This window comes from Phacochoerus africanus, chromosome 3, assembly GCF_016906955.1.
Source record: "Phacochoerus africanus isolate WHEZ1 chromosome 3, ROS_Pafr_v1, whole genome shotgun sequence".
Classification (NCBI taxonomy): domain Eukaryota; kingdom Metazoa; phylum Chordata; class Mammalia; order Artiodactyla; family Suidae; genus Phacochoerus; species Phacochoerus africanus.
Genome location: NC_062546.1, coordinates 194,600,837 through 194,626,715, shown reverse-complemented (window position 1 = coordinate 194,626,715; position 25,879 = coordinate 194,600,837). Strand labels below are relative to the sequence as shown.

The 25,879-nt window shown below is 43.5% G+C and overlaps 1 protein-coding gene across 1 annotated transcript; it reads left to right on the top strand.

The window, feature by feature from the left end:
• Positions 1–247: 247 nt before the first annotated feature.
• On the top strand, positions 248–25,237 carry SLC19A3 (solute carrier family 19 member 3). Its single transcript, XM_047770500.1, has 7 exons — positions 248–328; positions 4,708–4,869; positions 14,150–14,301; positions 17,365–18,178; positions 20,857–21,049; positions 23,257–23,398; positions 24,185–25,237. The coding sequence occupies exons 3-7, from the start codon at positions 14,152–14,154 to the stop codon at positions 24,341–24,343; spliced, it is 1,458 nt and encodes a 485-aa protein (XP_047626456.1). The 5' UTR covers positions 248–328; positions 4,708–4,869; positions 14,150–14,151; the 3' UTR covers positions 24,344–25,237.
• The last annotated feature ends 642 nt before the right edge of the window (positions 25,238–25,879 follow it).

Here is a 25,879-nt window from a genome sequence, read left to right as displayed (position 1 = left end):
TGGTGTAGGCCGGTGGCTACAGCTCCGATTGGACCCCTAGCCTGGGAACCTCCATGTGCTGCGGGACGGCCCTAGAAAAGGCAAAAAGAGGACCAAAAAAAAAAAAAAAAGAAAGAAAGAAAAGAAAAGAAAAAGGTTCTGGAAGCCAGCAAACACCATAGGACGTTGGGGCGGGGCCTCAGGGCTCTTTGTAGGACTGGCCCCGCCCCCGCCCCGCCCCGCTACTTTTAGAGCCGGGTTTCAGCTCACCTGACCGCTGAGGGTGCAGGTCCCAGAAGCTTGATAAACCGAGTTGCGGCGATTTGGCGAGCAGAAACCCATCCTGTAGGTAAGAATGTCTCCTGAAGGTAAATTAATTGAAAAAACGCCATCATCCCATGGCCGCTGCCTCCCTCCTCCACTTGCCCCAGTTTCGGGCGGGTACCTGCGCGCAGCGGGCGGGTTGGGACTAGTCTGGATTACATCCCGGGCCTTCGGCGGGCAGCCAGCCAGGAGCTTTCTGCTGCTGCTGCTGTTGCTGCTGCTGCTGCTGCGGCTGCTGCTGCTTCACTCTGATCTTCAGACCTGCCAGCCACAGTGCTGATACTCGCCCGAGTAGGTTTGGCTACAATTCTTACTTTGAGCCATCTGGAAAAGCAGATTAAAGAAAACCACGATTCTGGTAAAGCGCCAGCCTTTGCCATGGTTACACCCACGGTCACATCTTTTAACTGAAAAGAAACCTTAGCCCGCCATTCCAAACCCCCATCCAAGAATGCCAGAAATTTCCTAGTGAGAGAAAGAAGGGGGACTTTGAAGTTAAGAGATCCAGAACTCTAATCAGCCTATTTTAATTGCAATTAAAAGGTAACACAACATTGTCTTAGAACATTTCTGAAAAGGATACCTAATTCATTAAATAACGTGAATAAGAATTACTGGTCAAGTCAGTGTCGCCGCTGTAAATATACGAAAGGTTTCAGCTTGTGGGGGGCTTAAAGTTTGACAAGGGTGAAGGAAATAATGTTTTCTAAAAATGCTCCCAAAAAAGTATTTTGTTTCTGCGAACATCAGAATACTTTGGTGTCTCCTAAGGCAAGAGGTGAGTTTCCCTTAAGTACATATTTTAAATAGACCAAAATATAACCTTTTTGCATTTTTTACAAATTGAAGATTTGTGGCAGATCTTCGTCTTTGAGCAAGTCTCTTGGCACCATTTTCCCAACAGCATTTGCTCGCTTCTGTGTCTCTCTGTTTCATTTTTGTAACTTTCACAGTATTTCCAAATTTCTCATTATTTTATGATTTTAACTGTTATGGTGATCTGTGATTTTTGATGTTTTTACCACCACTTGCTGAAGGCTCAGATGATGATTGGCATTTTTTAGCAATAATGTATTTTCAAATCAAGATCTATCCATGGTTTTGTAGACATAATGCTATTGCACATTTAATAGACTGCGCTATAGCTTAAACATAACTTTTATATTCACTGGGAAACCAAAAGTTCCTGTGACTTGCTTTTGCTGCTTGTTTGTTTGTTTTTTTTTTAAGGGCCGTACTTTCGGCTTATGGAGGTTCCCAGGCTGCAGGGGGTGGTGGTGGGGGGATTGGAGCTACAGCTGCTGGACTGCACCACAGCCACAACAACGCCAGATCTGAGCCATGTCTGCACCACAGCTCACGGCAACGCCGGATCGTTAACCCACTGAGTAAGGCCAGGGATCGAACCCACATCCTCATGGATCCTAGTCCAGTTCATTACCCCTGAGCCTCAAAGGGAATTCCCATCTGTGACTTGCTTTATTGTAATATTCGCTTTCTTGGGGTGATCTGGGACTGAACCCACAGTTGCTGGTAAGATTGCCTTCAAATGCTTTTCTTCAAACCATTTTAGTGATAGCTGAAATGGACAAAAATACTAGTTTCTTTTAGTATTATTAGTTGTGGACCAACAGTGGTTCCAAGGTTAGATAACATAAATGCCATTCAAGCCAGGATATTTGAAGATGGATTGATTAGGCTTGCTGCCCCGTAGCAGTTTAGGTGAAATTATCTACTGTGTACCTACCTGAAATCACAGTCTCTGAACTATGAGGGCCCAGCTATGTTCATTCTGGTTGGATCTGCCGTGTGCCCTTGCATGAGGGAGATGGGAAGGAAGCTGTAGTAAGTGCCTTATGTGTGTCAAGAACCAGGTGGAGCAGTTCCTGAGCCAACCTTGTGGGATGCATAGGATTATCCACATTTTAAAAGGAGGCTTGGAGGTTAAGTATCGGCCACAAGCAAGGGCAGGGCCAGGAGGAACATGAACTTCAGACAAAGCTTTGCTCTTTCTGGAGAAACCCAGACCTGGGGAAAAAAGAATTAAAACCCAAATCTGGGGAAAAAAGAATTAAACAAGCCTAAGGCTGGGTAGGTCTGCAGAGAGATGTCAAAATAAAAAAGCAGATGGGGAAATCATTCCATGGCAATTCTGAATCACAGCTCTTTGCAACTCCTTTAGACTCGGAAGAATAAATCGGAGGCTATTTAGATAGGCCGGAAGCCCCGTGCACAGTTAATAAGTATTAAAAGAAAATTTTCAGAAAGGGTCCATCATGACTCTCATACAGATGAAAAAATAAACACATTAAAGATTTTATTAACTCATTAATGAGGAAACAAAGTGGTTAGAACCAGATCAAAGAAGAATCCAAAGAATTGGTACTTTTGGGTTTTTTTTTTTTTTGGTCTTTTTGCCATTTCTTGGGCCGCACCCGCGGCATATGGAGGTTCCCAAGCTAGGGGTCTAATCAGAGCTGTAGCCACCGTCCTACGCCACAGCCACAGCCGCATCTGCAACCTACACCACAGCTCACGGCAATACCAGATCCTTAACCCACTGAGCAAGGCCAGGGATCGAACCCGCGACCTCATGGTTCCTAGTCGGATTCGTTAACCACTGAGCCACGACGGGAACTCCAAAGAATCAGTACATTTATAGATCAGGAATGTTGAAGTGGAGGTAGAACTGGTTTTCCATAGAGGAGAGAGAAGAAACCTATACCTTCATTGGATAAAACTCATTTTCATGCCTACAGACAAGCATTACTGCAACTTGCCTATGGGTTACTATACTTCTAGGGTTGTAAAATATCTCAAACAATGCCCAGTTTTTCCTGGACTCGCAAATTTTCCCTCTACCCCCACTCCCACCTCATGCCTTTGACTAGTTACCCACTGCATTTCAATGGCTGGATGTGACTTTCTACTGAAGTTGTCTGCCAGTGCGGTGGTTTCATAGGCGTATTCCTCCAGCTGCACCTGAGACCAGATTGATCTAACCATAGACATACAGAGAATAAACAGTCTGGGACAGGGTGATTCGAATATTCATCAGCAAATGTCTTGTGCAAGTTAAAAAAAAGAATGTTGTTGGGAGTTCTATTGTGGTTCGGGGATAATGAACCCAACTAGTATCCATGAGGACACAGGTTCGATTCCTGGCCTCACTCAGTAGGTTAAGGATCTGGTGTTGCCATGAGCTGTGGTGTAGGTTGAAGGAGTGGCTCAGATCTGTCGTTGCTGTAGCTATGTTGCAGCCGGCAGCTGCAGCTCCTATTCAGCCCCTAGCCTGGGAACTTCCATGTGCTGCAGGCACAGCCCTAAAAAGACCAAAAAAAAAAAAAAGTTGTCATATATGGTAAAATGGAATCCAGAGCATATATTTTAAAGATCACGTGTACCTGCTCTTGCCATGATTTTGACCAAAAGCAGAACGACCAGGGCCTGCACCTAATTTACCTTTTGAAGTTGTGTAGAGTGCTTCATTTCAGTGACGCTTCTATTACTGTTCCTGGACTCTTGGCCTTCGTAATCAATGGAAATTGGTAAGAGACCAGAGAGGAAAATTCAGGCAAGGTTTTATTAGGACTCCTGCTGCAGTAGAAGAGAGGAGTGAAAACAAACCACAGATTCCCTTGCTTGCTGGCTGGCGGGGGGCGGGGGGAACAGAGAAAGACACGGGACCCAAGCTGGTTCCTTTAATGGGGCAGGGTAAGGGCAGGTCCAGCGGGCCACAGGGGTGGCCTAGGTGGTCTGCCCACCCCTTTGGTGGTGGTGTATGCAGGGGGCATGCTTAGTACCCTGCTTTTGCCCTCTGCTCTTCATAAGTGGCAGTGGATTTTAGTTTTTTTTGTATCTCCTTGCCCATAATTTGCCCCAGCTGGGCCAGTGCACTCAGTTATTTTTAGTCCCTTAGAGTTTCTTTGCATCTTGTTACTCCAGAAGTTTGTCCAGATGCAAGCACTGCAGCCACTGCAGCAAAGGGTCCCAGGTCCATGCCTGTTTCAATTCCATGGTTTTCGTTTTGCTTTTGGTTTTGATTTTGTCTTTTATTGAGGGGGGAGAGGATGGATTGGGGATACATAAAGGATTATGAGTGGGTGATAGGTGGTAAGGCTACTCCATAGTTTTCTAAGCTTCTAAGTCACAGAATACAGAATTCTGGAGAAACTGAATTAGATGATTTTATAACACTTAGAGGGAAGTGTTTTTGATATGTCTACCTCCCTAATCATCTGTGTTTTAGAAAGAACTGAATCTCACTCAGTCTTATAAAACACTGCCATTGTTTTATGCAATGGCATTCCAAAGAGGGTGGCTGCGGAAGAGGGTGGGTTCTGGTGTATGAAGCCATCAGAAGGAGGTGAGGTTTGGTGCATATAAAGCCGTTATTCTTGACAGCTCACTTCTGAAGGAGGAGGTCTGGAGACTCCAAAGAGCAAAAGGGGCATTGTGACAGGGACTCACAGCGTCCGGCAGCAGGAAGGAACAGACGTGGGATCCGAAGGCAGGAAACTGGACTTGGTTCAAGGAAGAAATAAGTTCGGGACCCAGAGGGAACAGGTAACTGATTCTGTCTGTATGATTTGGAAGGATGTGAACAGGTGACCAGACTTAGAAAGTTTATCGGCCTGTCCCAGATTTGATGTATGGGCACTGTTTCCATTCTGATATTCTAGGACAGACCCAATTTAAAGATGCTATTCTAGTTTCAGTTTAAATTGAGGTCTTGCCCCCAGTCCACTGTAGAATTGGGGAAGACCTTAGTGGTTGCACCAATAGGAAAGGACCAGGGCTTCAAGGAGTCCTACATGGTAAAATGCTTTGATGGGGAAGGGGCAATGCAGTTCTTTTCATTAAGGAATAATGTACATGCATGATAAAATCTAGACTTTAAGTTTGAATGTTCCTATTGTATACACCCCTATAACTGTATCTTATCAAGATACTGGATATTTCATCACCACCCCCCCCCCCCAGAAAGTTCCCTCCTGCCCTTTTACAGACCACTCCCAACCGCTCCCTGCTTAGAGGTGACCACTGTTCTGATTTCAGTTAGGAGTGGGCTCATTCAGGACGTGCTTTTTATGTCTGGATTCTTTCCAGGCAGCATAGTATTTGAGATTTGTTGCACATAGCAATCATTTGTTCCCTTTTTTTCAAATCGTCTTTCTTGATGCGGATGTATAATAAAGTGTACAGAAAACGTAAATGCATTTTGATAAAAATAAGTGTGGAATCGCAGCTGCCGTCAAGATCTTAAGCATCTTCATCACTCTGGACAGTGCCCGGCTGCTCCACTGCAGTCGGCCCCTCCTCTGACCACGGATCCAGTTTTTAGCACTATAGGTGAACGTTGCTTGTCTTAGGACTTTATATATTTCCTAACTGAATCGTTTAGAGTCTGAATTCTTTGGGATAGCGTTATGTTTTTCGCATTTACCCAAGGTTTTGCAAAAATTCCTTTGCTGATCAAATTAGTATTCATTGCTTAAATATACAGTATTTTTGATTCGTTTAATGGACATTTAATGGACCTTTAATGGACATTTCCATTGTTTCTCTTTTTTATTTTAAGTGTGATGAAGACATGAACTTTCTTGTGTAGGTGGTCAAAAGGCTTTCCAAACGGTTGGTACCGTTTCACATTCTCACAAGCAATGTATCCGAACCCAGTGGCTCTAAATCTTGTGAGCACTGGGCATGCCGATGCTTTTGTACTTAGACCTTGTAGTGATTGTGAAGTGTTCTCTGTGGTTTTCCTGGTCAGTTCTTAACGGTATCTCTTGAGCAAATTTAGTTTTTTGATGCAATCCAATTTCTCTCTTTTTCTTTTAAGTCTAGTCCTTTTGGTCATTGCAATAAAATCTGTGCCAACCCTTACCTCCCAAAGATCAGTTTTCTTCTAGATGGCACTCTCTGGTACTAGGGTTTATGATGTCAAATTAGTTTTTCTGTATGGAGTGAGGTAGAGATGAGTAAAATGCATTTTGAATAAGATGAAGTCACAGCTACAATGCAATAGCTCCCCAGAAATGGGTGAGACCACCCTGATTTTGCAGCCGAGGAATAGTAATTAAGTGATTCCCTGGAGTCACTTCCTCAGGCCTTCTTCCACCATCAGCTCTGCCTCAAGGCAGACATAAGCAGACCGCTGCTCTTCGCTTTCTTTTGATGTTTTACTCGAAATTATATTCTTTTTTATTTTAGTCGTAAGTAGTTTAAAAGACATAATTAGGTATTAAAACTCTATCAGCAAAAAGCAAGTATTTCTGTTTTCAGTAATTAAATTTGTGGTTTGCTTCTGTCTAGTGAGGAGCTTGACCTTGTTAAAAACCTAAAAGGAGGGAGTGCCCATTGTGGCTCAGCGGTAACGCACTTGATAGCATCCTTAAGGATGCGAGTTCGATCCCTGACCTTGCTCAGTGGTTTAAGGATCTGGTGTTGCCATGAGCTGTGCTGTAGATCACAGACGTGGTTCAGATCCTGCATTACTGTGGCTGTGGTATAGGCCAGCAGCTGTAGCTTCGATTTGACCCCTAGCCTGGGAACTTCCACATGCCACAGGTTCGGCCCTAAAAAGACAAAAACAAACAAACAAACAAAATAAAAACCTAAAAGGGAGCTTAAGCTTTTTGGAAAATGTAACAAATACTGGCCCTGCCTCTAGTTTTTAAAAGGCTTTGGGCATTGGGAAGTGAAACCATTTGCAGTGTCATCTCTGGTTGCCCACCTGCCCAAGCCCTTTGGAATTTAGAGCCTGTGAGATTCATGATTATTTTAAATTATCAATATCTTGCTCTGTTATTTGAAATAGCTATGTTGTTTTGATTTGGTCTGGTTTTTGCAAAACACCTCAAGTTGCACTCATGGCACAAAAGTATTTAATAAGTGTCATGCCAATACAGAAAAACACAACCTATAGCTCATCCTTTAAAAGTGAAAAATCAGTACAGATTCTTATTTTTACTTGAAAAAAAAATAAGAACAAAAAAACTAAGTAGGCACTGGGAGGTTAACTACTGCGGTTTTTCTTTCTAGAGGTGTAGCATCCACGTTTTCGGGTAAGTAATCACAAAAGTTTCAGGAGAAAACAGGCCCACTCTGCAGTGCACTTGGATATTTAATGGTTTTTTTCCAAAAAAAATTTTTTAAAAACCCTGTTGGCAACCCAGTAAAATTTTTTGATAGAATCTGAAAAACAGGAGTTCCCATCGTGGCTCAGTGGCTAACGAATCTGACTAGGAACCATGAGGTTGCAGGTTCGATCCCTGGCCTTGCTCAGTGGGTTAAGGATCCGGTGTTGCTGTGAGCTGTGGTGTAGGTTGCAGATGCAGCTTGGATCCCGCGTTGCTATGGCTCTGGCTCTGGCCAGCAGCTATAGCTCCGATTGGACCCCTAGCTTGGGAACCTCCATATGCCGCAGGTGTGGCCCTAGAAAAGGCAAAAAGACAAAAAGACAAAAAAAAACAAAAAACTGAAAAACACTATTCTAAAATAAATTTGAATTAGAACTTTGAGGGAGTTCCCATCATGGCTCAGTGGTTAATGAATCCAACTAGGAACCATGAGGTGGTAGGTTCAATCCCAGGCCTTGCTCAGTGGGTTAAGGATCCAGCGTTGCCGTGAGCTGTGGTGTAGGTTGCAGACACAGCTTGGATCTGGCGTTGCTGTGGCTCTGGCATGGGCTGGTGGCTACAGCTCCGATTAGACCCCAGCCTGGGAACCTCCATATGCCAAGGGTGCGGCCTTAAAACGACAAAAAAAAAAAAAAAAAAAAGAACTTTGAGGATATAGCCAGGCACTTTCGACACAGTATTAGAGGAAAGATTACTGAACTTGTAACTAGAAAAACTGAGTCTAAATCCAGGTTTTGTTGTTGGTTAAACATGAAAACCAGCATCCATCTTATTGCCTCTGGCCATCAGTTTCCTTATCTATAAAACAAGGACGATGCTATCCCCTCTATCTACATCACAAAATTATCAAAGAAAAATTAAAGTAATTTGCAGTCATTATGGAAAACAGTATGGAGGTTCCTTAAAAAAACAAAAATAGAACTACCATATGATCCAGCAATTCCGCTCCTTGGTGTATATCCAGAAAAAAATGAATAATTCACAATGACACGTATACTCTGTTGTTCACAGCAGCACTGTTTATAGTAGTCAGGACATGGAAGCAACCCAAGTGCCCAGGAACAGACAGCTGGATCAGGAAGATGCAGTGTTGAATGTCTCTCGTAATTGATGGAATACTGTACTGAGAGTGAAAGACAGAGAGGCTGTCAGCATCTTGGTTGTTCCCCCTCATGATTAACTGGCTGACTGGGAGCTGCAGCTGCCACTGCCCAGCATCACAAGAGAGGATCATCCAGAACCGCATATCACAAGTCCAGATGGGATCAAAGTTCCCAAATTTAAAGCATAGCTTCTACTGAATGCATGTCACTTTCACACCACTTCAAATCAAAAAGTCCTAAGTTGAACTACTGAGAAGTCAGAGACTATATGTATTAAATATAATATATATTATAAAAAAGTTTATAAAATGAAAATATTTATTAAAATACTATGTAAAATATGTTATCTACTTATATCAAATTATAATGACATCTATATTAAAGTTATACTAGTATTTAACATTATATAAATGTATAATATTATATATATATATATTTTTTTTTTAAATAGCTGTGGTAACTGAAAGAGCCAGAACCACAGTATGTTGTTCAGTGCTGAACACAGGAAGGCCCCTGCTGGATAAGCAGTTTAGGTTGGATGAGAAAGAATCGTGTGTGCCTGGGAAGGTTCAGTGGGTGGAGCAGGGTGTGAGAGTCTTAACAGAGTCATCGGAATCCCCTGAGGATTTTTCCACCCATCCTGGACTCTCCAGGGCCTGGAAGACCAGCAAGAATTTCAGGGTAATAGGTCTGTGTGCAGTTTTGAGAAAGCTCCCTGGGTGATTTCTATCCACTTCCCACACCACCCTGTTGAGAACCAGTCAGCCCAGTGCATAGATAAGGGACAGGAAGTCCTTGGGCCTCTGGCATCAGATTCACTCAGTGCATATAAATGTAGGTTCCTGGGCCTCACTGTAGTCCAGGAAGACACACACACACACACACACACACACACACACACACGCGCGCGCGCGCGCGCGCATGTCTTTTTAGGGCCACACTCACGGCATATGGAAATTCCCAGGCTAGGGGTCCAATCGGAGCTGCAGCTGCCTGCCCACACCACATCAATGCAGGCTCTGAGCTGCTCTGCAACCCACAGCACAGCTCACGGCAGTGCCGGATCCCCAACCCACTGAGCGAGGCCAGGCTCAGAATCTGCATCCCTAATGGATACTAGTCAGGTTCTTAACCCACTTTGCCGCAATGGGAACTCCCCAGGAAGCCATATTTTGACCAAGCTCCTGGTGATTGACATGCAAGTCAGGTTCAGAGTGACTGGCCAGGGGTGTAAAGGACCTTATAATGAGGCAACCTCTGGACCAGGAGACTCTGAGTCCGGAGGAGGTGGAGGAACAGCCGGGTTTTAACAGCTCAGAGTCCCAGAGGCTCCCCTGGGGCAGCCGGTGGGCAGGGACAGTGGCTGTGGCCCTGAAGGCTGGGTTATCAACGCCAGATGAGACACAGCCTCTGAAAGGGCCTGGGGAGCTCCTGCTGCTGCTCAACCAGGAAACTCCAGCAACTCAGCTCAGTCCTTCTGGGTTAAAGGACTCCTGCTAATGTTTGCTTAAGATTGCTTCTCTCGTTATCTTCAACAGAAAAACTAGCTCTGGAGCATGGTTGTTTCTGTGGAAAGGGGCTGGGAAAGGAATGAGTCAAGAAAGCCCAGCATCCTAGGGCTCAGGCACAAGCCACCCCCCCCACACCCCCGCCCCCAAAGGTGTTTCTCAGTTGTTTTCTGCGAAAACCAGACCCCCTCCCTTACCGTCTCAGCATCGCGGTGGGGGCTGCAATGTGGAGAGAGGGCAGGGAGGAGCAGCGACCTGTGTGTGAGCAGCAGCTCTGTGTTCACTTGGCCCCAAGGCCTATCCAGGTGTCCGAGCCCTCCACACCCACAGAAAGCCGTCACTTGAGGTAGCCTTGTTGTCCCATTTCACAGATGAGCAACCAAACGCAAGGCACTTGTCAAGTTGAATATCCCCCTGGCCTTTACCTGATGCCACTAGGAAATGCTCTCAGGAAGCCCAGACAGAGCTTTCTTGCTTCTCAGACGTGAGGCTAGACACTCCTCCCCTTCCTTCCACGAGACCTCCTATGTCATGGGCTCTCTTCTGGGCACAGGGATAGAGCAGTGAGGCAGACAGAAGGTTTATACCCAACTGGGCACATCCTGTCTTTCTCTGCAACCATCCCAGCTACATCCAGTGGGGCAGCACTGTTATAAGAGTTAAGAGATGAAGGGACAGATAATCCAGGGGACTCTGAAGAGCCGGGGGACCATGGGCACAGTCCTAGGTCTGTGAGATGCGTAGAGAAAATGATGACTTGTGGAGTTAGTGCACAACCTGTGGTCCACAGGTGGAGAGAACATTCTAGATGGAGAGTCAGCACATGCCACCCCAGGAAGACCACCCTTTGAAAGATGGCCAAGCCTCAGTCATTCCCTACCCAAGAGAGCCTTTTCTACAAGAATGTGACAGAGAAAGAAGGTTCTAGAAAATGCAGGCAGCAACTCAGAAAGAAGATAAATCCCATGCATTCTAGGCTGAGGAGGGAGGTAGAGCCCTGTCAAATCCAACACGCTTCTGGCAAAATGTTCACGTGGTCGGCTTTGCTCACGTGTCTGTAATCCCGTTCCTTTCCACTGTCTCTGAGCAATTTCATCAAGGGTTTTGTTGACATCAGCAGAACTTACCTTACTTACGAGAAGGACTATGCAGCTGTCTGGGGCCACTTTGTGAATGGGGCGGGTGGGTGGCAGACTGGTGGTGTGACTCAGTTAGGGGCCCCTGCCCCCCCAGCCCCTAGCAAAGTTCCCACCCCATCTAGGGGACCTGCTTTTCTAGAGAGAGCATCTTTGATGTCTCCGACCTACTTTCAAACAGTAATTGCCTCTGGAAACTCTGCATCAAGCCATAATCTTCAGTATGAATGTGTTCCGAAAAATGCTCTCTCCCCTGACTGTGGGGAGAGACTGTCACGAGGTTATTAGCAGCAGCCACCAGAATGGGGCCAAGTGGAGCAGGGGACAGGACCATGATGGGAATCAGAAAGACCTGGATTCGCATCTTGACCATGTGGTTTGAAGCCAGTTGGACATCTTGGATCTCCCTATACTCACCTGGGAATCTGGGAAATTAATGTGTGTTTCAGTGATTACAAGGAGTTCATTAGATCAGATGCAAAAAAGTATCACACTCATTTCATTTTAGTTTCTTACCTATAAATTATCTCTGAGAACTTAACCACATCCAACACCACCAAAAATGTGTAAAGTAAAGTATGAAGGAATGAGAGGAGTTCCCATGTGGCTCAGCAGGTTAAGGACCCAGCATTGTCTCTGTGAGGATGCAGGTTCGATCCTTGGCCTTATTCAGTGGGTTAAGAATCTGGCATTGCCCCTGGCCTCGTTCAGTGGGTTAAGAATCTGGCATTGCCGCAAGCTTTGGCGTAGGTCACAGATGCATCTCAGATCAGATGTTGACTCTGGCGCAGTCCATACCTGCAGCTCCAGTTCGACCCCTGACCCAAGAACTTCCACATGCTGCAGATGCAGCCATAAAATGAAAAAAATATGAAGGAATGAGCGTGAATTTTTCTGTTGCACATTGTAATCCACATGAAACAGCAAGATGTTTTTAAATGTGGCCGCTGTAAAATAAGGGCTTTGCTGTTCTTTCTGGGCAGTGACAAAGGACATTCTCCACTGGACTTTTTGTCTGAAATTTGAATTTCCAGCAATTTTATTTGGGGGTTAAGAAAAAAAGCATGCACCGAGTGTGAACTATGAATTAACTACCTGGCCCCAGGTATGCAACTGTGGGCTTAGAGAAGAGATGGACCCAGCGATAAAGAAAAGTGGAATAACCTCCTGAGAAGGGATGCCTTCCACCCCCAACACAGAGTCAGCACCAGGATGGAAAGTGAAGGAAATATGGAAAAGATGGCACATCAGATCTTTATCCAGCCTCACTGGTTTTTTTGCTTTTTATTGTATCTATTTATTTTTTAGGGCCGCATCCACAGCATATTGAGGTTCCCAGGCTAGGGGTTCAATCAGAGCCACAGCTGCCAGCCTATACCACAGCCACAGCAACCCGGGATCCAAGCTTCGTCTTCGACCTACACCACAGCCTATGGCAACGCCGGATCCTTAACCCCACTGCAGCTTCATTTTTAACTGGAGAATTACAAATCCTCAGAGACACCTAACAAAAACAACTTGAACCTCTGTTAGGTGTCAAGCCCAATACTAAGCAAGAGAGGAGCCCAAAGGAGGGACACGTGTAAATAAGTACACGCCATTCCATGTGTGGCGACGTCCAAGGCAGAGGTTTCTGTGCCAAATACAGTGAGCAGATACTGGGAGCCTGGATCGACTCAGTCTGTGTTCTTTTGGGTTGGATGTTCCTGAATTTCACTTCATTGCATTTCAAAGCTGCTTTCTTTACAAGTTGAAGGTTGGCGACCACCTGGCCTTGAACAAGTCTCTCAGCACCATTTTCCAAGAGTCTTTGCTCACGTCGTGCCGCTCTGTCGCATGGTGGTAATTCTCACCATATTTCGAACTTTTTCATGTGTATCATGTTGGTCGTGGTGACCTGTGATTAGCAGTCTTTGCTGTGAGTACTGAAAAGTGCATATGACTCACTGAAGGTTCCAGCGCTGGTCTGCATTTTATAGCAATACAGTATTTTTTTTGTACATTGCTCTGTTAGACACAATGCTGTTGCACACTTCATAGTCTACAGTGCAGTGTACACATACTTTTTATGGAGTTCCCATCGTGGCTCAGTGGAAACGAATCTGACTGGTAACCATGAGGACGCAGGTTCAATCCCTGGTCTCGCTTAGTGGGTTAAGGATCCGGCGCAGCCACGAGCTGTGCTGTAGGTTGTAGACATGGCTCAGATCCCTCCTTGCTGTGGCTGTAGGCTAGTGGTTCCAGCTCCAATTCGACCCCTAACCTAAGAACCTCCATATGCTGTGGGTGGGGCCCTAAAAAGACAAAAAAAAAAACAAAAATATTTTTTATATGCAATGGGAAACCGAAAAATTCATGTGACTCACTTTATTGTAATATTTGCTTTGTTGCAGTGGTCTGGAACTGAACCAGCGGTATCTCTCAGTGTGCCTATAAACCAGTAATTCACTAGCCAGTGTTCTGCTTACTTTCAAACAGGCATTGGCCCATTGTTTACCATTTATTAGGATCTATCATGACCATGCTTACGATGGAGAGCACTAAAAAAGTAGAATTCTACCCCCAGCAACAATGAATAAGAAGTTTGCTGACAGTGGAGGGTTGACTGTCTCCCTTAAGAAATATCTAAGTGGCTCAGTGGTTAACGAACCCGACAAGGATCCCCGAGGATGCGGGTTTGATCCCTGGCCTCGCTCAGTGAGTTAAGAATCCAGTGTTGCTATGGCTGTGGTGTAGGCTGACAGCTGTAGCTCTGATTTGACCCTTAGCCTGGGAACTGCCATATGCTGCAGGTGCAGCCCTAAAAAGCAAAAAAAAAAAAAGGAAAGAAATACCTAAAAGCAGTTATTCATCACTCACTTTCTGATAAAACATTTAGAAGTCAGCCTTTTCCTGACATCCCAGATGCCAAAAAGAATAAACATCGGTTAATCTGGATTTTGTTTCTATTTGATCAGACATGAGTTGTTTCCAAACTTCAGCGAGTGGTTCCTGGATTTATCCGACTGTGATTCTCTGCCTGTTTGGATTTTTCTCCATGATGAGACCCTCAGAACCCTTCCTTATGCCGTATTTATCTGGACCGGATAAAAACCTGACCACTGAACAGGTAAGTTAATATACATACATATCTTGATGTGGTTTTAATCTTACAGGACCTGAACAAAGGAAATAGAGTCAGGGCTTCATTCAGCTGGAAAAAAAGATTAACAAACGTCCTCAATAAACCCCCTTTTTGTGGTATTTGGTAATTTATAGAACTGTTCAAACTACTCTTTCCTCCTCATACTTGCAAAGTGGGAAACCAAAACACATTACATGTGTAATAAATATTTTCACTTTATTACACAGTTCTAACAGACGTGTTCATACGTGGGAACCTGTCAAGTCTTCATTGATTCCATTATACTAATCCTAAAATAAAATCACTGCCAGGCACAGGATCTAGTCCTAATAAACTTTCTGCCTGCTTGGGTATAAGCAGAATCAGTTAAAGAATTGTAGGATTTCTTTTTTTTTTTAATTTTTTAAATGATTTTTATTTTTTCCCATTTAGCTGGTTTACAGTATTCTGTTAATTTTCTACTATACATACAGCAAGGTGACCCATATATATGTAAATGTACATATATACATTTTTTCTCACATGATCATGCTTCATCATAAGTGACTAGATATAGTTCCCAGTGCTGTACAGAAGAATTGTAGAAATTTCTTTAGGACCCTTACTCAGTTTTGAAAAACTGTTTGTCAGCAGGTAAAACATTAACAGCTTTATCTCCCAGCTTTATCTTCCCCAGAAGTTCCAATCCTCTTACTCAAAAGATCCACAGGTTGTTTTTTTTTTTTTTTTTCTTTTCTTTTTATGGCCACACTTGTGACATATGGAAGTTCCAGGCTAGGGGTTGGATCAGAGCTACATCTGCCAGCCTAAACCACAGCCACAGCATCTGTGACCTACCATGCAGCTCATGGCAATGCTGGATCGTTAACCCACTGAGCAAGGATAAGGATCAAACCCATATCCTTACAGACATTATATCGGGCTCTTAACCCCCTGAGCCACAGTGGGAACTCTCCCACATCTTTTTTTTTTTTTTTTAATCACAAGTGCAGCAAGAAAAGGCACTGACCCAGTAGGAGAATCACCTTGGGCAGGTTTTATAGTCTCCTGCCATAGCTAAGAAATTACTGCAGAGCATATGGCTTTACCTGAAGGGCTCACTGATGCTGCTTCATTTGGTGATGAGGCCTAAGAACAGGAAGGCAAGCTTTTTCTGATGTGGGGTACCATCCCTTAGGAGCAACTCTGTTTCAAAGCTTTCCAAGTAGAAGCATGGTGCAATTAAGACAAAACAAAAGACAGACAGAGGTCCAGAATCAGCCAGTGAACCTCAGAGGTCTGCTTCCACATCCACTGTGGGTCAGCTAGACCTTCAAGGTACAGCTCAGTCGCAATGGCCTTTCAGACCACTGAACCTGCCCTCGGCAGTGACACCTGCACCAGCCGAGGTTGCTGGAGAAAGCAGAGGGGCACAGAACCAAGGCTTATGCGGCTGGTCTGCTTCCACATCCACTGTGGGCCAGCTAGGGTTAGGGTTAGGGTTAGGGTTAGGGTTAGGGTTAGGGGTTAGGGTTAGGGTTAGGGTTAGGGTTAGGGTTAGGGGTTAGAGTTAGGGTTAGGGTTAGGTACAGCTCAGTCACAATGGCCTTTCGGACCACTGAACCTGCCCTCGGCAGTGACACCTGGACCAGCCGAGGTTGCTGGAGAAAGCAGAGGGGCACAGAACCAAGGCTTATGCAGCTGATCTGCACCGCCACCCATTGGGCATCAATTCTCAACAACTTCTTCAGTCCTTTCTTTCTATAAATGAACATTGAGGTCCCGTGCATTTCTGACTAGTTCCTTGAAATAACCCACATTACACTGAGGCCAGGGCTGAGTACTGAGACAAATCAGTAGAATTAGAGGGAAAAGGGGTTGGGAGCCCCACACATTTGGTCAGGAAAGGGATGCAATGCCTTGCTCATGCCCACACCTTAATTCTGCAAGATGATTTACTCTTTGCTGGCTTCGTGTGTCTGTTCATCCCAGCTTTGGAAGGGCTGAGATTTTTGTCCTAAGGATGAATCACACAAAGATCAATGTTGTTGGATTCTTCTAACATCGTAGCTGCTTTATCTAATGTTGTTACTTTTTGAACAAGATAAGCATAGTATTTTTTGAATAGCCCGAGTAACCCAGAAGAGTCTATTGAACAAGTTTTAACCAGTTTACAGGCAGAACTCAGAGAGAGAGCAAGTTCGGCTCCAGAGCACCGCAATAAAGTAAATATTGCAGCAAAATGAGTCAGATGAAGTTTTTGACTTGCCAGTGCATAAAAAAGTTATGTGTACACCATAGACTGTGGCCTAGTAAGTGTGCAGTAGCACTATGTCTAAAAAAACAATATCCATACCTTAATTTAAAAGTACTTTACTAAAAAATAAATAAATAAATAAATAAATAAAATACTTTACTGCTAAAAAAAATGCCAAAACTAAAAAAAATAAATAAATAAAATACTTTACTGCTAAAAAAAAAAATACCAAATAATATGTACAATAGTAGCATCAAAGGTCACTGATCACAGATCACCACAGCAAATACAATAACAAACAAAAAGCTTGAACTATTGCAAGAATTACCAAAATGTAAGACAGACATGAAGTGAGCAAATGCTGTTGGAAAAAATGGTGCCAATGGACTTTCTCAACACAGGTTGCTACAAACCTTTAACTTATTTAAAAAAAAAAATCGCGATATCTGCAAAGTGCAATAAAGCAAAACTCAGTAAAATGAGGTATGCCCAGACTGTAGGGTACATACCATTCTAAATTTAATATAGTTCAAATTGCACTTCAAGCCAATAGATTCTTCTACTGAGCTGCATGTACATTTATGAAGTGAGGTTTTTTTCCTGGGGGCAGGAGGAACTCGCCTTTCCGAGGGGTTTCCTTGAAAATCAGTTTTCTATTGGGCTGTTTCATGCTATGAGGACGATCCTATTGGAGTGGATGCAGAGTTTGAGATTGGACGAGCCACGTATACCTTAGGGACCCATGTATCTGAGAAAGGTCACCCTTCTCCCTGCCTGGTCCTTCATGGTCCCACGATCTTTCGACTCTGCAGATCACAAATGAGATCTTCCCTGTGTGGACATACTCTTACCTGGCGCTGCTTTTCCCAGTGTTTGTGCTGACCGATTACGTCCGCTACAAGCCAGTCATCCTCTTCCAAGGGATGAGCTACATCATTACCTGGCTGCTGCTCTTGTTTGGCCAAGGAGTGAAGGTCATGCAGGTGCTGGAATTCTGCTATGGGATGGTCACTGCCACGGAGGTGGCCTACTATGCCTACATATACAGCGTGGTCAGCCCAGAGCACTACCAGAAAGTGAGCGGCTACTGCAGGAGTGTCACCCTGGTGGCCTACACACTGGCCTCGGTGCTGGCCCAGCTCTTGGTGTCCCTGGCCAGCCTGTCGTACTTTTACCTCAACGTCATCTCCTTGGTCTCCGTCTCCACGGCCTTCCTTTTCTCCCTTTTCCTACCAATGCCTAAGAAGAGCCTGTTCTTTCACGCGAAACCCAGCACAGAAGCACCTCCAAAGCCATCACAAAAGGATGCTGCCTTAGGGGAACCTCATAAGGATCACAACCCAGTCTGCCAAGAACAAGTCACTGTTTCAGAGACCCCATACATTGTCCAGTCGAGGGACCCCAAACCAGGAAATGTGGCTTTGAGAGTTTTTGTGCAGTGGTTACGAGATCTGAAGGAGTGTTACTCCTCAAAGCATCTTTTTTACTGGTCCCTATGGTGGGCTTTATCCACCGCAGGTTATAATCAGATTTTGAATTACGTTCAAGTCCTGTGGGATAACAAGGCACCGTCCCAGAGTTCTGCAGTATATAATGGAGCAGTGGAAGCTGTTGCAACCTTTGGAGGTAAGTAAGCATTGACTTACCTTTTTTTTTTTAATTTGAATGGTTACACCCACGGCACATGGAAGTCCCCAGACCAGGGACTGAGTCCAAGCCTCCGCTGCAACCTACACCACAGCTACAGCAACACTGGATCCTTTAACCTACTGTGCCAGGCCAGGGATAGAACCCACACCACTGCAGCAACCCAAGTTGCTGCAGTCAGACTCTTAACCCACTGTGCCACAGCAGGAGCTCCTGACTTACCTTCCTTTGAGGGTACCCCCGTTCAGTCTATTTCTCCAGTTGCTAAATTCCCCATGGTGCTAACTTAGCTCTGTTCAGATAGCATATTAAGCTTTTTCAGGAACAGAAGGGGAAAAAAGTGGAATGTGACATTTCTGTTTAATGTGTTATCATTACAGGTAACTCAAGAGATCAAGATTCAGCACCAATGATTACATTCTAACCAGATTCCTAAAATTCCATTTCATCATCAGGAAAAGGGTTCATAATGCCTCCTGTTCTTTCAGATTTTTTTATCTCGAAAGGAAAATAGGCATCTTGTATATAAACAATGAGTTTTGATTATTTTATTTTTTTAATAATGATTTTTATTTTTTCCATTGTAGACGGTTTACAGTGTTGTCAGTTTTCTCCTCTACCGCAAGGTGACCCATACATAACATGTATACGTGTTTTTTCTCACATTATCATGCTCCATCATAAGTGACTAGGTACGGTTTCCTGTGCTATACAGCAGGATCTCATTGCTTACCCGAGTTTTTTTGTTTGTTTGTTTGTTTGTTTGTCTTTTTGCTATTTCTTGGGCCGCTCCCGCGGCATATGGAGGTTCCCAGGCTAGCGGTCGAATCGGAGCTGTAGCCACTGGCCTACGCCAGAGCCACAGCAATGCGGGATCGGAGCCTCGTCTGCAATCTACACCACAGCTGACGGCAACGCCGGATCGTTAACCCACTGAGCAAGGGCAGGGACCGAACCCGCAACCTCATGGTTCCTAGTCAGATTCGTTAACCACTGCGCCACAACGGGAACTCCCCGACTTTTTATTATTTTAGAAAAGGAATTGAACTGTTAAGATTTCCAATACCACGGGAAGAGTTTTTTTCCTAAGGGATTTGATTTGGCTCGTGCCCATCTTTTAAGCAATTTGAGGGCAAACAACATTTCAAAAGTAGTTTTCTTATGAGTTTGAATGAGACGTTGAACATATCTAGCAGCCAGGATTCTAATATCAGAGGAAAACGTACCTTTGAAGTTCCCTCTGCCCTAAATATTTATATCCTGGTTAATGGAAGCTTAAATTCAACTAAGACTTTGAAGCTATTTTCTAGGAAGCAGGAGGCTTCCACACCCTCTGTTACAGAAATTTTCAGAAACTTCTTGTGGCATCCGTTGTGTTACTGTTTCTTTTCCAGGAGACTTCGGTCTAACTCCTGGAAACCAAGACTGGGCTGGAATGAGTTCACTGAAATTCTTTCTGGTGCATTCCAAATTCTAGAGAGAAAAGTAACTATTTCTTTTGTTGTCGTCATTCTTGCCTGCATCACGTTTGGAAAAGTCAATCAAATCTCAGTTATTTGAAGCATAAATACCTCTCACCTTGTTCAAGTATAATTACTAACCCTAATCACTGCTAATTATTCAACCTCTTAAACTCTCTAAGTGGTTCACCCAAAACCTCAAGTAAATGAAGCCGGATGTTGAAGACATGAAATGGAGATTAGAAGTAAGATTAAGATTAAAAAAGATTAGCATGGCAGATCCCTGCTGGCTAGACATGCCATCTACTGCAGTGTGTATATGCCAGTCCCAAATCCCTGGGGAACTCTACCCAATATTCTCTAATAATCTATCTGAGATAAGAATCTGAAAAAGAATGGATGTGTGTACATATAACCTCATTTTGTTGTACAGCAGAAATTATCACATTGTAAATCAACTACACATAGGTAAAACTTTTAAAAATGAAAGAAAAAAAAGAAATGCAAATTTAAGCTACAACGAGGGGGTTCCCTTGTGGTACAGCAGGTTAAGAATCCAGCATTGTCACAGCAGTGGCTCAGGTTTCTGCCGCGGCGCAGGTTTGATCCCTGGTCCAGGAACTTCCACATGCCAGGGGGATGCCCCCACCCCCAAAAAAACCCCACGATGAGATATCACAAACACATCTCTCAGAATGACTAAAATAAAAGTAATCACAACACCAATACTGAAGACTAAAACATACTACCCAATGCAGCACATCTGTTGCTTGTAACTGAGAAAAACAATGAAGTCAAACGTGAACAAGCCAGGTATATTCCCAGAGAAGTTGTTCACCTTTATCCATCCCCGCCTTGAGCACATTGTGTTAAGTGACTGAGTTTATGTACCATTCCTCCTTGAGGTCTTGATTAGGAACCCTCTGCATAATGCATTAGCATTGACCATATGCCAGCAGTTGTTGGCATGTAGTTAGCTCATGCTGATTAAAAGTGTGACAACTAAATGACTGAAAGAATAGATATTAAAGCAAGTAACCCAAGGAAACATGGTTGAGAAAAAGATAAATCCCCTCTTAGGTGGATCACACTAGTTTCATGAATTGTGAACTGAGACCCGAGTTCTTAGGAGAGCGTGCTGAGATTTCCCATGGCCAAAGAGAATATGCTGGATCTGCCTTAATGTTTCTTCTTCAGGGGCCGTGGCTGCCTTTGCAGTGGGGTATGTGAAAGTCAACTGGGATCTTCTGGGAGAGTTGGCTCTGGCCATCTTCTCCGTGGTCAGTGCAGGCTCTCTGTTTCTCATGCATTACACAACCAGCATCTGGGCATGCTATGCCGGCTATTTGATATTCAAGACCGTCTATATGCTACTGATCACCATAGCAGTGTAAGTATGACTAAGCATTTCTTTCCACTCCTGTATTCCTGTAGTTCCTTTGAGAATGTGGAAAGGATTTTCATCAATTGCAGTGTTAAATGTTGACTTCATATTAGGTTAGACACGGTGAAGCCATCTTTTCGTTTACCTGTTTGCCCTCTGAATATTGCTAAGATTAGCCGTCAGGGAAAAGCAAAGCTATGATACATTGTCAGGTTGTGATTTTTATTTCAAACAATTTGCCGCAACGTGGTGTGGTGTAATTTGATTTTGAATGATTGCTGAAATTTCACCTCTAATTTCATGTGGTTGCTTGAGTAATTCCAGGCATATAGTTTTGTATGAAACAGAGTACTCTCAGCAAGTTATAAAAAGTTGCATACCGAAAAAAGTAGATGCAGAGATTACAAGCAACTATAAACCCTAGAGATAGTTTTTTTTAATGATTAAAAACATTTGGTTCTATATATAAGCGCAGAGAAAACTGACTTTAGAAAATGTGCTTTGGTATTAACCAAAGAGTTAAGAATCATTTGGGAGTTCCCGTCGTGGCGCAGTGGTTAACGAATCCGACTAGGAACCATGAGGTTGCGGGTTCGATCCCTGGCCTTGCTCAGTGGGTTAACGATCCGGTGTTGCCGTGAGCTGTGGTATAGATTGCAGACGAGGCTCCGATCCCGCATTGCTGTGGCTCTGGCGTAGGCCGGTTTAGACCCCTAGCCTGGGAACCTCCATATGCCGAGGGAGGGGCCCAAGAAATAGCAAAAAGACAAAAAACAAACAAACAAACAAAAAAAAGAGAATCATTTGAATTTGTTTCTTTTTTTTTTCTTTTTTTTGCTTTTTAGGGTTGCATTTACAGCATATGGAAGTTCCCAGGCTAGGGGTCAAATAGTAGCTGCCAGCCAATGCTACAGCAATGCCAGATCCAAGCCACGTCTGCAGCCTACACCATAGCTCATGGCAATGCCAGATCCTTAATCCACGGAGCGAGCCCAGGGATTGAACCCACACCCTCATGGATCCTTGTCGGGTTTTGTTAACCGCTGAGCCACGAAGGGAACTCCCAAGAATCATTTGAATTTCTCATCAGATGAAAGAAGTAGAGCCAAAAGCTTTATCAAGTTTTGCATTTTAATTTGTGAAAAATACTTGATAAGTAATTGACCACACATGGAAATACATGGTCCCTGAGAAGAGATTATGAAACTGAGGAAAGAGATGAACCTTGTGGCAAGTTCAATTTTTTCACTGAAGCCTATCAATTTAATCTATCAAACTCATGTGTCTTGGGTTATTTTTCACATGAGAATTTTCTTAAAGTAGGGTGACATTTTTTCATTTTAAGAATGTTCAGGAGTTCCCATTGTGGTGCAGTGGTTAACGAATCCGACTAGGAACCATGAGGTTGTGGGTTCAATCCCTGGCCTTGCTCAGTGGGTTAGGGATCCGGCGTTGCCGAGAGCTGTGGTGTAGGTTGCAGGTGCGGCTTGGATCCCGAGTTGCTGTGGCTCTGGCTAAGCCAGTGGCTATAGCTCTGATTAGACCCCTAGCATGGGAACCTCCATATGCCGTGGAGCAGCCCTAGAAAAGGCAAAAAGACCAAAAAAAAAAAAAAAGAATGTTCAGAATCCAAAGCCTTTTACCCGCATTCTGAGGACAAATTGTAAACGACATGTTTTGCTCATCTTTCCTAAGTGTTTTGCAGTAAGATTTCAAAATCTATATAATTATAAGAAATAAATTAATTATAGAATCACTTAGTGGTACAACCAATCATGGCCTGGATCTTCAAAAAATAGTTCACTTGCCAGACTTTGTTGATGCAATCGACAATGAAAAGAATAACTCTCCAAAAAAAATTCCTTAGGTTGGGCATAGCCAGCATTTTGGTAAAAATTCATTGTAAAATAGTAACTGAAATCAGAGAGCATCCCCTATTCTCAAGTTGTGAGAGTTAGCACCTTTAAGTTTAATTTCTGGAAGCATTCAGTTGGCTAGGAGGAGTTTTGCCATATTTCCTTTAAGTGTATTCTAAGTCAGCCTTCAAGGATAAATTTTTTGGTTGCTCTGCCTGCTTGTCTACACTGGAAGAGAGGAGATTTAGACAAAAAGTGCTGTTACCAAGACACTGCTTTCTCTTCAGTGTCTGTCTTTTGAAGCTCCGAATCCCGTGGATGTTCTTTCTTCAGAACTTATTCTCTGTTTCCGGGCAGATTTCAGATCGCGGTCAATCTGAGTGTGGAACGCTATGCCCTGGTGTTTGGAATCAACACCTTCATTGCCCTGGTGATTCAGACCGTTATAACCGTGATCGTAGTAGATCGGAGGGGGCTGGAGCTGCCAGTCAGCACTCAGGTAAGCCGCAGTACTTCCATTGTCCTCTGCAGGTAGCTGGGGGAAGGTGGAATACCTAGGTCGTCTCAAAGGGGGTTTCTTCACCCTTACTGTTGCCAGTACTTAATTTCTTGAATCCCTTGGCTAGGCCAATTTTAAAATAAGCCATTCCTTCCATTAACAACTGTAAAGCCAAGTAGGCATTGAGCAATAACCACTGTGGGTTAGCATTTACCTTTGGTCCCTATCAGGTAACACCCTGGCCATTCTGTGCCCTTATGTCTCCTCTCTCTCCTATCCTTTGGTACCAAAGTTTACCAAGATGGAACCGGGAATGGGTACGTGGCTGCACAGTTTAGATCCCTTTTCCCTCCAACACTAGGAGACTTCAAATTGGACCAGTTTCACATTGGATCTGAGTAACAGGGGACGAGGCAGGTAAAAAGTAACCTCTGCGTCTTAAGTTCATCCCTGGAGACGTTACCAAAGCATGGCACAACCTCCGAACACAGACACGTCAATCAGTGGGATTTAGTGTAGATTCACTATAGGTGATATTTGCTAGAATTTGAATCTAAGCAACCCTGACTCCAGAGCCCACACTCTTAGTTACTACATTGCTTATACTTTCATACTTAAGCGGCTCTTCTAAGAGGGGAGAAGAAAGTATTGTGCCCGTCGCAAAGACCCATATTAAGACCCTGGGTCTCAGTTACCCCATAATCCAAGGAAGTCAACGGCCTCACAATTATCAGTGACAGAGATGGTCCTATTTCATGTGTGTCTAATTCTTTGTTTTTCCTCTAGTTTTTAGTGTATGGCAGTTATTTTGCAGTCATTGCAGGCATTTTCCTAATTCGAAGCATGTACATTCTCTACTCAACCAACTGTGGTAAGAAAGTGCAAAGCCCTGCTAGAAGTCAGAATCCATATGGGCCTCACCCAGAGGAGCCAAAGAATGTCTGATGAACCTCCGTCAACCTCTACAGCCTCCGAGCAAGGACTGTGCTGGTCATAGAATCACCGAGTGCCATAAATTGACCCACTTAACAAATGTGAATTCCAATGAACCTTTTCAAAACCAAGAAAGCGCAGCTTCAGACCAGATGTCTGTGTGCCCAGCTGAACTGAATGCACTTGTCCAGGTCCATCATCTCAGTTAAACAACCCACGTTGGGGAACCCTAGTGAATAGCAATGCCTGGAAAATTCTGGTTTTGATTGCTGGCAAGGATGTGCAAAGGGCATGAAAACAAACATGAGAGAACTCTAGCCATCCTAGAGTTGATGTTCCCCATTTGTGACCAGAAATGTGAACAGAGGTGACCCTATCGCTTGGCTTAGATGGTTTGTTTTATTTCACCGAAGCAGGCAACACAATGGGAATTTTTTTATGTCGCCTGAGCCATTGTCCTTCTTCTGTAAAGTATTTTTCTTTAAAACCTATAGGACTTGGTCCTATTTCTAAGGACTCCTTTTCTCTCCTGATAACATAGTATTATTCCCAAGCTACTATTTTGATAATATCACCATTGAATTTTTTCATGATTACTTTTCACTTTGTGCTCTGCTGAGCTTTGCTGTTGAAACTCTACCTCAGGACTAGTTCCAGACATTCCGCTTGGGCCAAAGAATGACGTTCATGTCAATTCTGAGCAGCCCCAGGAGAGTCGTTGAGCTTTCTCCTATCGTGACTCTAGACAGGTGTTTTAGTGTCATGTAGGATTGACGTCTGTCTAAAACAGGAGAACGTAAGTATAAGTTTTCAGGGATTTCTGGAAGTATTTGTAAATAAGAAAACACTGATTGTGGAACAAAACATGTAATTTTTAAATGGCAGCGACTGTTCTAAATAAAATAATGTGTGCAAAAAACATTAAAGAGCCTTTCTAATTTTTCGATGAATTGTGCTGAAAATTGTCTGAGTTTATCTGTCCTTTGAAACACCAACAAAAGTCTTCCTGAGCGGTCTGCCATGGGGAGTCAAGTGTGCTCACTCAAGATTTGTATTTCAGACTTTTCTCCAAATCTCAAAAATTCAGCCACCGGACTAAAAATAAAATTCAGTCCAAAAGCCAACACACTTAGTGGGGAAAATTAATAGTTAATTACATCAAAATTGTAATTGTACTGAAGATAGTAGCCAACACAGACAAGAAAAAAATAAAAAATTGGAAAGGAGGAGGCAAAACTATCATAATTCCAAAGACTACAAGTATGCACCCAAGAGACTCAGCTAAAACCTGAGATGATGGTGTAGAAAATAAATACATTAAAAACCAATGACCTTCATGATACAGCAACCATTTAGAAAATATATGGGGGTAATAGACTGCACTTATAGTAGAATAAAAATGAAATACCTAAGATTATACGTAATCTATTTAATAATCTAATAAATGTGTAAGATATATGTGTATTCTGAAAAAGTTTTGAAGATTATTAATTAACACCTAAACATATGGGAAAGCCTACCTTGTTCTTAGGAAGAAAAAATGTATAA

Excerpts from the sequence above, each read along its gene's own strand:
- SLC19A3 (XM_047770500.1), top strand. The coding sequence starts at position 14,152 with ATGAGTTGTTTCCAAACTTCAGCGAGTGGTTCCTGGATTTATCCGACT. Across the intron at positions 21,050-23,256 it reads CTACTGATCACCATAGCAGT|ATTTCAGATCGCGGTCAATC; the intron begins GTAAGTATGACT and ends GTTTCCGGGCAG. Across the intron at positions 23,399-24,184 it reads AGCTGCCAGTCAGCACTCAG|TTTTTAGTGTATGGCAGTTA; the intron begins GTAAGCCGCAGT and ends TTTTTCCTCTAG.